At 50.1% G+C, this 11,719-nt stretch overlaps 1 protein-coding gene and 1 long non-coding RNA gene across 3 annotated transcripts in view; one reads left to right on the forward strand and one right to left on the reverse strand.

Annotated features, from left to right (window-relative positions):
* Window positions 1-8,538, forward strand: part of map1aa (microtubule-associated protein 1Aa) — a 38,516-nt gene extending 29,978 nt beyond the window's left edge. For both annotated transcript variants that reach the window (XM_069715916.1, XM_069715917.1), the window contains 3 exons: window positions 28-6,877; window positions 6,991-7,217; window positions 7,821-8,538. In XM_069715916.1, coding sequence (XP_069572017.1) covers window positions 28-6,877; window positions 6,991-7,217; window positions 7,821-7,976 — 7,233 coding nt within the window. In that variant the 3' untranslated portion in view covers window positions 7,977-8,538. The remainder of the gene's footprint in view (window positions 1-27; window positions 6,878-6,990; window positions 7,218-7,820) is intronic.
* A 995-nt stretch (window positions 8,539-9,533) lies between these two features.
* LOC138631170 (uncharacterized) lies at window positions 9,534-10,933 on the reverse strand. The gene is made up of 2 exons (XR_011311702.1): window positions 10,476-10,933; window positions 9,534-10,443 (listed from the first exon to the last, which is right to left on the reverse strand). It is a non-coding gene; the product is annotated as an uncharacterized lncRNA (long non-coding RNA).
* Between the last annotated feature and the right edge of the window lie 786 nt (window positions 10,934-11,719).

Raw genomic sequence — 11,719 nt, forward strand, 5'->3', positions numbered from 1 at the left:
GTTTCTTTCCTCGTTCCTGTGTTTCAGGTGATTGAAGTCCTGTCCAGAGCGTCCTCCGAGCAGCCGTCCAGGCTCACTGTTTCCTGTCAGGGAGACGGAGGCTGGAGCTCCCTGGGCCAGAGCCAGGAGCAGCAGCCACTCCAAAACCTATTGGAATACCGCCTGAACCCTGAACCGCACCTGCCCGACATGGACGGAGTCACAGAGTTCACGGAGTACGTCTCGGAGACGGTGGACGTGCCGTCGCCCTTCGACCTCCTGGAGCCCCCGAACTCCGGAGGGTTCCTGAAGCTGTCCAAACCCTGCTGCTACATCTTCCCCGGAGGCAGGGGCGACTCCGCTCTGTTCGCCGTCAATGGATTCAACATCCTGGTGGACGGAGGGTCTGAGCGGAAGTCCTGCTTCTGGAAGCTGGTTCGCCACCTGGACAGGATCGACTCCGTTCTGCTCACCCACATTGGGGCGGACAATCTCCCCGGCATCAATGGGTTGTTCCAGAGGAAGATCGCTGAGCAAGAGGAGGAGAAGAACCAAGGATCTGGCTCCAGCAGCAACGGGGACTGGATGAAGAACCTGATCTCACCCGAGCTCGGGATCGTGTTTTTCAACGTCCCAGAGAAGCTGAGGATGCCTGAGTCCACGCTGAAGGTGAAGCGAAGCATTGAGGAAGCATCTCTGACGCTGCAGTACCTCAACAAGCTTGGCATCACACCGGAGCCTCTTCACAGGGTCGTCAGCAACACCATCGAACCCATCACACTGTTCCACAAACTTGGTGTGGGAAAGTTGGACATGTACGTCTTAAACCCGGTGAAAGAAAGCAAAGAGATGCAGTTTCTAATGCAGAAGTGGGCCGGAAACAGCAAAGCCAAGACGGGGATTACGATGCCGAATGGGAAAGAAGGGGAAATATCTGTCCCCTACTTGACATCAGTCACTGCTCTCATTGTTTGGATACCACACCGTCCAACGGAGAAGATCGTCAGGGTGCTGTTCCCTGGAAACGCACCGCAGAATAAAATCTTTGAGGGCCTCGAGAAACTGAAACACCTGGACTTCCTGCGATACCCCGTGGCTACCCAAAAAGACATCTCATCTGGCGCGCCACCTCCCATCATCAAGCAAACTAAAATGAGATCAAGAACTGACAGCAAAGAGAGTCTCAAGTCTTCACCCAAACCGCACTCGAAAACCACCAAGAAAGAAGCCAGCGGGCCAGAGGAAGAGTCGAAGAGCGACACGACTAAAGAGAATAAAGTAGAAAAGAAAGAAGAGAAGAAAATCAAAAGTGAAAGTCTAAAAGCCACCAAACAGCAGAAGAACAGCGAGGCGGCTCCCGGAACAGAGAAGAAGGAGAAAAAGAAAATATCCAAGGAAAAAACTGCCAAGCAAGAGAAAGTTTCCAAGATGGATGAAAAGAAAGACAAAGAGAAGAAAGAAGTGAAGAAAGAAAAGGTAAAGAAAGATGAAAACATAAGGAAGGAGGACAAAAAAGAAAGCAAAGCTAAAGAGGACAAGAAGAAGGACCCGAGCAAACCTGAGCTGAGGAAAATCACCAAGCCGGACCTGAAGCCACTCACCCCGGAGGTGAGAAAAACTCTGCATAAGGCCAAGACTCAAGCTAAACCCAAGACGGACAAGAACAAGGTGGTCAAAGAGGAAGCGAATGAGAAAAAGCCGGTTCCGAAGAACATCCCGGAAGAGGTCGCAGCGGCAGCTCTGGCCGACAGGTCCATCGTGTCCTCGCCTGAAGACCTCACCGAGGACTTTGAGGCTTTAAAAAAAGAGGAGCTGTCCAAACACAAGCCCATCCAGAACGATGTGATGTCGGCGCATTCAGTGTTCACAGACATTAAAGTCTCCTCCTCAGTTTCCCCCGATGAGAAAGCCACATCTGCAGCCACCGAGATACAATCTACTTCGCCCAAATCCCCTATCGAACAGGACAAAGAGGACAACAAGGACAAGGGCGCATCGGAACAGGCTGCAGCTCCTCCTCCTCCTCCGAAGGATGCCAGCGATGGATTTGATAAGAAGTACGAAGAGGAGCAAATGGAGAAATATGACAAGTACCTTGTAACGGACAAACTAAAAGACAGATCAAAGAAGAGCGACAGCTCTGAGGAGGAGGGCGATGTCATCGAAAAGGCAGATCTAGAAGGAACAGAAGACGACGAGGTCCTGAAATACAGAACGGAGGAGGTAAAGAAGGACAGAACTGGAAAGGAGTGGGAGACCAGGCCGACCGATCATAAACCGTTGGGAGCCACGGCCTCGGACCGGTTCTCCTACATCCAAGATGAGACCATTCCTGGCTACTCCGAGACCGAACAGACGATCTCCGACGAGGATATCAACGAGGAGACGGAGGAGAGGATCCCACAGCTGCGCTACGATGTGGCCTCTTATGACATCTCCGTTCCCGACGTTCCCGGCAGCTTTGACTCCATGCACGGCATAAAAGAGATGAAGAGCACAGCGGCGTCCGACATCAAACCCAAAGCTTTCATGGGAGGCCACGAGCCCGAGCTGGCGCCTTACCCCGCCATCATCGCCGCTCCTCTTGCCGAAGAAGAGCACATCTCCTCGGCGACGTCCATCACAGAATACGACAAGCTGTCGTCATTCGCCACGTCTGTTGCCGAGGACCAGTCGATCGCCTCGGTGACGGCGCCTCAGACCGAGGAAGTTGGGAGGAACTCTCTCCTGCTGGACACCATCAACAGCATCCCGTCACGCGCTGAAGCCGCCCAGGGCAAGGACTCTCTCCACTCGGCAGGAACCATCTCACCCACCTCCTCACTGGAGGACGATAAGTGCTTCAAGTCTCCTTCCTCCGATGAGTACCAGCCCAATATCGCTGAGATGGAGGCCGACGCGAAGAGCAAATCAGTTCACGAAGAAGAAGATGACGAGGACGACGAGGACGAGGACCAGACCCCAAATGTGGACATGCCTCTGGGTAAACTGCAAGAGGGCTACGAACACGCAACTTCCAAGATGCTCCAGGAGAAGGAGAAATCTCCCATTTTCTCTCCTCCTCCTCCTTCTCTCTTTTCCACCACACAGTCCTCACCTACACAGGCTGTCAAAGACCAAACGTCTGTCTTCAGTGCAGAGGAGTTCAAGAGCGCCGCTGAAATAAAGCCCGTTTCACCCCCTCCGGCTTTCTCCTCCGGGTCGGAGTCACACTTCAGGCAGGAGAGCGAGGAAAGATGCCTCAGTCCCGATGACAGCACCATGAAACTGGCCTCACCCACACAGTCGGTGCCCACCAGCAGTGGCTACTCTCCGACAGAAGAAAAACCCTTCAAGACGGACGATAAAGACGAGGCCGACGGGAAAGCCGATCTCCAGAAGTCAGAGCGATCCGGCACCATCTCGGACAATAACTCCTCTGTCGGTCAGCCGGGTGACAAGACACCGTTCGAGGCGTCTGAGGAATCCGAGGACGACAATGAGGAGGCCGAGGACTACTACGCCAAAAAGGATCTGCAGCCGACTCTGAAGGCGAAGCTCATGGAGGCTAAGGAGGGCTGCTTCTTGGACGACGAAACAGAAGTCAAGAGCTCGGAGAAGACACAGGTGTCTTTTAGCACGGAGGAGAAACCAAAACCTCAAGTGATGTTCTCAGACAAAGACGAAGATGACGATGAGAGGGATGATGATTTCCCAAGTGAGGTGGGCTCTGAGTCTTTTTCGCCCACTCAAGTCAAAGTAGACTTCAAAGATGACGACACAGAGAAAACAGATGACACGATCAAAGAGGCCGAAAAGAGCGTTCATTTCAGTCTCTATGCTTTTCCAGAGAAGGAGGCCAAAGAAAAGGCCGTCTACAAAAGGCAAGACACACCGTACGTGCATGGAAAGACGTTCTCTTACGGCGACCCCTATGACTCGATGGACTCCGATTCATATCATCAGGAGTCCGTAGATAAGACGGAGAAAGACGCAAAGGACGAAGGGGATTTACAGACGCATGAACCCGCCTCGCCGAAGGCAGTCACGGACAAGATGTCAGAGAAGGAGGGATTTGATGTCTCTTACGGAAAAGAGCCCTCGAAGAGCCCTTCGGCCACATCTCCATTTGAAAAAGAGGTCAAGGAAAAGGAGACATTTGGATACAGTGAAGTTAGTCGCTTCCCTTCTGTGGCGGACAGACCCGAGGCTTCTACTACTACTTTATCATCAGAGAAGGACTTCGGTTTTAAAAGCCAGACTGACGTCGCCGAGCTGCCAGCATACGCCTCAATGACGGCGTTCGGTGCGGACAAACCCGCCGCAGCAGGCTACGGCGAGAAAGGAGCGTGTTTGGAGATTGATATGCGAAATCTGACCGCGAGAGACGAGGAGGACTATGATGACGATGAGGTCATTGACGACGACGACGAGGACGATGAAGAAGAAGAGGAGGAGGAGGACGACGAAGGTGCTATCGATTCTGATATGGAGAAAGGTGCCAAAGAGAAGTCAGAGAAAGAAGTAAAAAGTCCAATCAGCGAAATGTTCAGCTCAAATAGGCCTGAGTTTATGGTTTCCATGGCGGGATACGGCTACAACAGTCAGGGGAAGCCGAGCGGGAAAGAAAGCGGCTCCGTCTCGCTGGCAGAAGATGAAGCGAAGACCGACTCCTTCAGCGGAAAGCCGACGAATTTGGGGGCTACGGGTTTCTCTGGCTACTCGTCAGGGTTCGAGTACTCGTACGAAAGTGACAAGAAAGAGTCGTTCTTATCGAGTCAGACCACAGACAAAAAAGGAGAGAATTTCCCCTTGAAATCCAAAGAGGACTGTTATTATCAGAACGACCGAGCTGATCCCGATTTTGAGAAACAGAAGACTCCAGACCTCCTGAGTAAGAGCTCACTGGACACGAGCTTTCAGTACACGACCACTGCTGCCCCCGGCTACTCCTCCTCGTCGGCCTACAGCTACTCCTCCTCCACCTCAGGCTCCCTCTCCACCAGCCGTCAGTTCGGAGAGGAGCTGGAGACGCCTGCCTCCGCCGAGCCGATCTTCGAGTACTCCTCCTTCAAAGAGGAGCACTCACTCGTCATGGATTCTCCATTCTCCAGCACCGCCGGCACCAAAGACGACTATCTGGAAGTGTCCGAGAAACAAATCACCGCTTCGACCGCAGCCGAGTCGACCTCCGGTTTAGCCCGCTTCTCACCGCACAGCCCGTTCGAGGAGGTCAAGTCCTTCACCTCCCTCTCGTCCACCGCCGATGACAAGAAGGAGCACGCGGCTTCATTCGGCGGCGCTACGGATAAAGGTCCTCAATCCGACTGCTTCTATAAACCCGAGTGGTCTGAAGGGAAAAAGCAGGACACGGCTGTCGGGTTCGGCGCCTCGGCCGGACCGTTCTCTCAACTTTCAGACTTCTCCCAGGACAAAGAGGCCGCCAGCGCCGCTCTGTTCGGTGTCACTTCGTCACCTCGTCCGGACATAGAGGGCAAGCATTACTTTGAGGAGACCGACAGCAGCGAAGAGGAGGACGAAGAGGTGTACATGCGCGAAATGACTCGCAGGTCTCCTTCCAGCGGTCCCACTGGTATCCTCTCATTTTCTGACAAACCTGTTGCTCCGGCTGTCGGCGAAAAGGCCGGCGGAGCTCTTCCAGATGTTCTCGGCACCTACCTGCCCTCAGCTCTCCAGGCCGGCAAGCCCGACACGGCGAACGGCCCCACTGAGGTGAGCGCAACCACCACCGCCCCTCCTGGAGCAGCAGCCGGTGGCGCCCCCTCAGGCCCCGCCTCCTCCAAGGTGGAGTCCAGAGAGGGAGCGGCGGGCTACGTCAGGAGCTCCTACGAGTGGGAAATGCCAAAGCCCCAGATGGGCATGGTGCCCGGAGACTCCCCTCCCCGCTACCATGACGACGACGAGTTTGAAGAGGAGTGCGAGATGGAGCCGGAGCATCCCGCCCGTCCGCTTTCGCTCTCTTCAACCGACCAGCCGCTCCGCTCACCGTTCTACGCGGAGGAGTGCAGCCGAGGCGGGCAGGACGACGACGATGACGACGACAGCGATCAGGACGCACCGATGGGAGCCGCCTCCTCTTACACCAGCCGCACTTCTCCCGGATACTCATCCTCCGAGTACCGGCCGCGCAAAGAGGACCTTTCTCCGTCCTTCATCAACCCGTGCATGCGGCAGCTGTCCAGCGACGAGGATGACGACGAGCAGGGCCGCCGGAGCGATCAGTCGCAGGAGGGCGACGATCATGACCTGTCCGTCAAGAGGAGGGCTCACAAACAGCCGCACCATCAGCACCACGGCAGCTCCGCGCAGCAGGCCGGCGGGATGTCGGCTGGGCTGGGCCTGGCCACGGAGGACACCCCACCGACCTCCGTCAGCGAGTCTCTAGCCTCTCGGTCCGACTCTGATGCGCCTCCGGGCACTGAGGACTACCCTTCGGTCACCGGTGAAGGGAACATGGACTCCGATGAGGATGCGGACTACATGCCCATTGATAAATCTGCCGTGGGTGGAGGCAGCCATCACTCCGCCTCCAGGATGAGCCACGACCCTCCTCCTGCTCCCCTCGTGGACCCTCGCCCTCACCCCCCACGACCGGACGTTTGCATGGTGGATCCCGACTCTTTGGATAACGGCGCTCTTAAAAAAGAGACGAAAGCCAAGGGTTTGAAAAAGTCCTCGGGGAAAACCAAGTCGGCATCACCGGCGAGGCGCAAGAGGTCCCCGATGCCCGTCAAGCAGACACCGTCTCCTCGCAGTGCCTCGCAGAAGAAGAAGGACGCAGACAAGAGCTCGCGTATGTCTCGTCTGTCGGACGGACAAGGCTCCAAGGAAGACGACGTCTCCAGATCGAGCTACAACCCCGGCAAAGGGCTGACTAACGGAGTGAAGAGCAGTTCAGGTGAGCAGAATTCATTAAAAATGATCATCCTGAAAGCTTTGACATCAAACGAGATTACATATTATATGTTTTTGGATAATGGTGACGGTTTGGTTTTGTTTTTTCCCACGCAGGTTCTCAGAAGTCCAGCTCTGCAGCTGCTCCTGGCCTTCCCATTTACGTGGATTTGGCTTACATTCCCAACCACTGCAGCGCCAAGAACGTGGACCAAGAGTTTTTCAAACGCATTCGCTCCGCGTACTACGTGGTGAGCGGGAACGACGGCGCGAGCGGCGAACCGAGCCGAGGAGTTCTCGATGCGCTGCTGGATGGCAAAGCTCAGTGGGGATCGAACCTGCAGGTAACATTTACACCACGACTCATTTTTAAGATTGTACGCTCGTTTATAGTGTTGTTTCAAATGGCTGCTATGATACAGTGAACATTTTTAGAATTGGAAAACCGGATCAACATCGATCGTAGGTTCCCTCAGATGCCTCAGAAGGTCCCAGTGGAACTAGGTGTTGACAGTCTGACTCTGGGGGACAAATTCACGGTGACACAACTCCCCCCAACGTCAAAGAAAAACCCATCTGGTGTATCCTGACCTGACGCGCCTTTTTTCGGTTTTGGACAGTGAAGCTCCGCCCCTCTTGAAATGTCACTCAGAACAACCTCGCCCGACCCATCGCTTCATCGCCGTAGAGTTTCTGAAACATTTCAAGGGTCTCTGTTGAACATTTCCAGAGTTTAACCCCAAAATCTGATGTTTTTCTGGGACTTCAGGCGAAACGGCTATAAAAACAGACATGAGTCCGTAGTGGAAATCACTGCATGGGCTCAGGAACACTCCACACCAGAACACCAGAGCAATTTCCACCGAGGCTCAAAGTTTAAAATGCTCTCGATGCTCTCGATTGTCGGTGTGACCACTCGTTCAAATGACGTTTTTCTCCCCCTCCAGGTGACGCTGATCCCGACCCACGACTCCGAGGTTACCCGCGACTGGTACCAGCAGACGCACGAGAGGCAGCAGGAGCTCAACATCATGGTCTTGGCCTCCAGCAGCACCGTCGTCATGCAGGACGAGTCTTTCCCAGCCTGCAAGATCGAGTTTTAAAGACCCCCCCCCTCCTCCTCCTCTCTGCCTCCTACTGGCCTCCCCCGGTGTAGATCTGTTTTGGATTACTCTTCTCTTATAGCCTGATATGCAAATCTGTCTCTGCTTCTCGACGGCAGAAACAGATCTGGATAGCTTGTCTATTTTTTTTTCTAGATTTGTATTCATTTATAAAGCTTGTCGTGGCTTTTCACCATTTGTATTAACAAAGGTAGTTTTTAACTCTCCACTACATTATGAATATTCAGTCCTTTGACGGGAACATTTTTAATTTTTCTGTCCTTTATTCTGTTTTTCTTTTTTTCCCCAAAAGTATGTGTCACAAATGGCTTCCTTGTTTACTGGATAAGACGACGTGCCCGTTTGTATGTTGTTTGGCTGCTCGTCTTCTAATTGGCCTAAATCGAAGCACAAGTTTGCGAAACCTTTAAAAGCCAAAAACCAGAAAATTGTCTTCTTCCGCTGAATCCCAAACTTTTGAAACAGTTCGCCGGTTTCTCTTTCTGTCCCTCTTTTTAAAAACAGTGTTGAATTTTCGTGCCTCCCCCCCACCCCCCTCTGACATCATCGTGAAACTAGCAAACGGTAGATCCTCGCAATATGTCTTTTGAGTATACTTGCTGTAGCGTAGGGAAGATCGTAATCAAAACAAAAAAATTGGTATTTGTCGTAAATATTTCTACGGTTCTCTACCAAGTAAAAAAAAAAAAAAAAATCAATAATTACGGAGAGAACTTTCCTGTTTATTTCTTACGGTTCTCTATAATTGTTTCCGTAGTCCTGGATGTATTTTTTTTTATTTGTACGTACTTCCAAGTCAACATATCGTCATGGAGGTCACGTTAGAGAGCTGAAAGGCGGTGATGCCGGTAAAAAAAAACAACAACAAAAAAACATCTTTGGATTCTACCTGTTTATATCTTTACATACGAAACAAAAGAAGATCGTACGAACCTGTACGAAATGAGCCGTGTCAGAGAACGAAGAATGTATTCCACTTCGACTGTAGGAACATGTGGAGAGTTTCGATTGGTTCCGGTTGGGTTTGGTGGGTTTTGGACGGGTTTCGAGGTTGGACCGTCTTCCACATGTGCCTTTCTGTCCTGCGGTGCTGAAAGGGAGAACCGGTGCGTGCGATTATTGTTGTTGTTGTTCTTGTTGTTGTTGTTGTGGTGGGGTGTTTGTGAGGGTAAAGCGTGCCGGTCTAGTTTCCTCCTGGTGTGGCGAGTTTTATCGAGAACGTCGGCGCACGAAGAACAAAAAAAAAACAAACCGGTCCGAGTTGTACATAGCGGAGCGTTAAAACGGCACTTTTAAAGCACCAACTCAGTATTTCAGCTGCCACTCAAAGAAGCACAAAGTGCAACCAGTGTGCAAAACCAGTTCTTTATTTTTATTTCCCCGAGCAACATGAAATACATGATTCCAGTTTTTGCCCTGAAAACCTGCGATTTGTTTTGTTTTTGTTTTTTTTGCCTCAATCACATCAACAACTGCCGCGTTTTTAAATCGTATTATTTAACAGATTTGTTTACTTTTCAGTCGTAAATCTGTGTTGTTGTTGTTTTTTTAAGTAACACCTAAATATTGTGTACATGTGTTTTTAATTTGATTGGTTGATGGTTTTTAAAATATTTTGATAAGTAATTTAATGGATTTTTAATCGGGAACAAAAACAACGACGTGACGCGTAAAGGACCAACGAAAGCCTCACGAGTTTTTGACATTTTACGATTTGCGTAAATCCCGATGCTAGTTCGTAGTTTATTTCGTTTCCTCGACTCATCTAAGCGAAGCATGTGCGACAGATGCATGCACATAACGGCGATGGCTCTCTTAAAATTCTACAATAATAATAATAATAATAATAATAATAAAAGAGGCGGAACCAGAACCTCTGCGGCTCCGCCTCAATTTTGAATGTGGAAGATGCAGATTACCTTTACGTTCTCCGTGGAGGACTTTTTGATCTCCTGGTTGCCTTGGTTACCGTGCATCATTACGGCACGCCGGACTCATCAGTCGCGCTGGAAAGCGACGACCCTCACAGTTAAGCCTGAAATGAAAAAAAAACGCAACTCGAAGGACGAGTCAAGACGACGATTTCTGTCCGCGAAGTCAAACGTTGTTCGCAGAAACGAATTTCACACGTCGAGGCGACAATTAAGTTCGTACTTCCTGCCGAGCTTAAAAGGAAAGAAAAAGCCGAATGAGTAAAGGTCGAGTCTGCTAAACACAGTTCGCTGACGGTGTAATCTGCATTCCTATTAAATACTGCATCACTGTAAAGGACAATAATAACATTAATAACAATAATAATAATAATAATAATAATATCCACACCACTCACACACGAGCAGACCACTCAAACCCCCGACTGCCAGACGAGAGCGACTCCGCTCACTCGCGTCAATACATTTTTATCTGCGGTGGATTTCCTATTATTCACAGTATTTTACAGGCGAAGCTTCTCTCACACACACACACACACACACACACACACACACACACACACACACACGTAACTGCTGCATTTTCGTATTGTGCAATTTAAAAGACAAAAAAATAAATAAATAAATAAATAGAAAGAATAGAAACTATCCGTGGCGTTCGGACTGAAAAACGAATCCTCATCCAGACTGTTGGTTTCCTGCTTGTACGTGCATGTGTACCTTCTTGAGTTCTCCTGTATTGTAATAGCTGACGAAAAAGCCGACGTTAACCATAGAAATGCTATTTCAAAAAAAGAAAAAGAAAAAAAAAGATGTATATTTAAGACGCTAAGCTGTCTGGTACCGAGGAGGCACATGTAACCTGGCTGTGCTGTAACAGAAAAGCCTCTTGGGTCTTTTTCTTTTCTTTTCTTTGTTTTTTTTCCCTCCTTTTTCTGCTTCATGGTTTCATCTCTTTGTTTTAAAAGTGCAATATTCTCTTTATCTCTCTTTAAAATGCTTAAAATACAAAAAAAAAGGTGAAATAGAAAACATTTATTGTGAAAATGGGGAAAAAGTGTGAAGACCAATAAAAACATCATTTACTGAAGTTAAAAAAAAAAAAAAAAAAAAGTCGCCCTCGTGTGGTTTCTTTGTGTCGCTGCAGTTGTTCGCCGTCAGCTTCATATCGGACGGTTTACAGATGTTCTTCAAAATCAACCAGTTCATAAAGGTTCTTTAGATTTTCAGTTTTGCACTAAAAAAAAAAAATATATATATATATATATATATATATATATTTGGGAGACACGAATGTTCATCATCTCGTGACCCCTTTAGATTTGTTCTCCGGCCCCTTCGAGGGGTCCAGAGCCACAGTTTGGGAAAACAACCGAATCCGGCTGTAGAGACGCTGAGTTTGTCCTCCAGTGCTTCAAGGATGATGTCATCCAGTGGACACACACACACACACACACACACACACACACACACACACACACACACACACACACACACACACACACACACACACAGGAACAGAGCGGGCTTTGTTCTGCGGGTCCGGAGCCGTTTGTCATGCAGAACGAGATCCGAACAGAACAGAGACGTGTTTGTGAGTCCGATACCGAGCCGCGGAGGAAAAAAGGAGGACGGCTGGAGGACGAGACTCCCCGCTGAGAGAGATGACATCATCCTCCTGGGTCACGTGATCCGGGTGGAGAACAGAAAGGGAACAAACGGATGTGAAGGTTTCATCAATAAAGCTCCTTAAAATCTAAATTTCTACCTGCCAACATTAATTACTGTCGG

This window comes from Brachyistius frenatus, unplaced genomic scaffold (assembly GCF_029030835.1).
Source record: "Brachyistius frenatus isolate BFR_SWC_R1_liver_20210118 unplaced genomic scaffold, ASM2903083v1 Contig_150, whole genome shotgun sequence".
NCBI classification, from domain to species: Eukaryota; Metazoa; Chordata; class Actinopteri; family Embiotocidae; genus Brachyistius; species Brachyistius frenatus.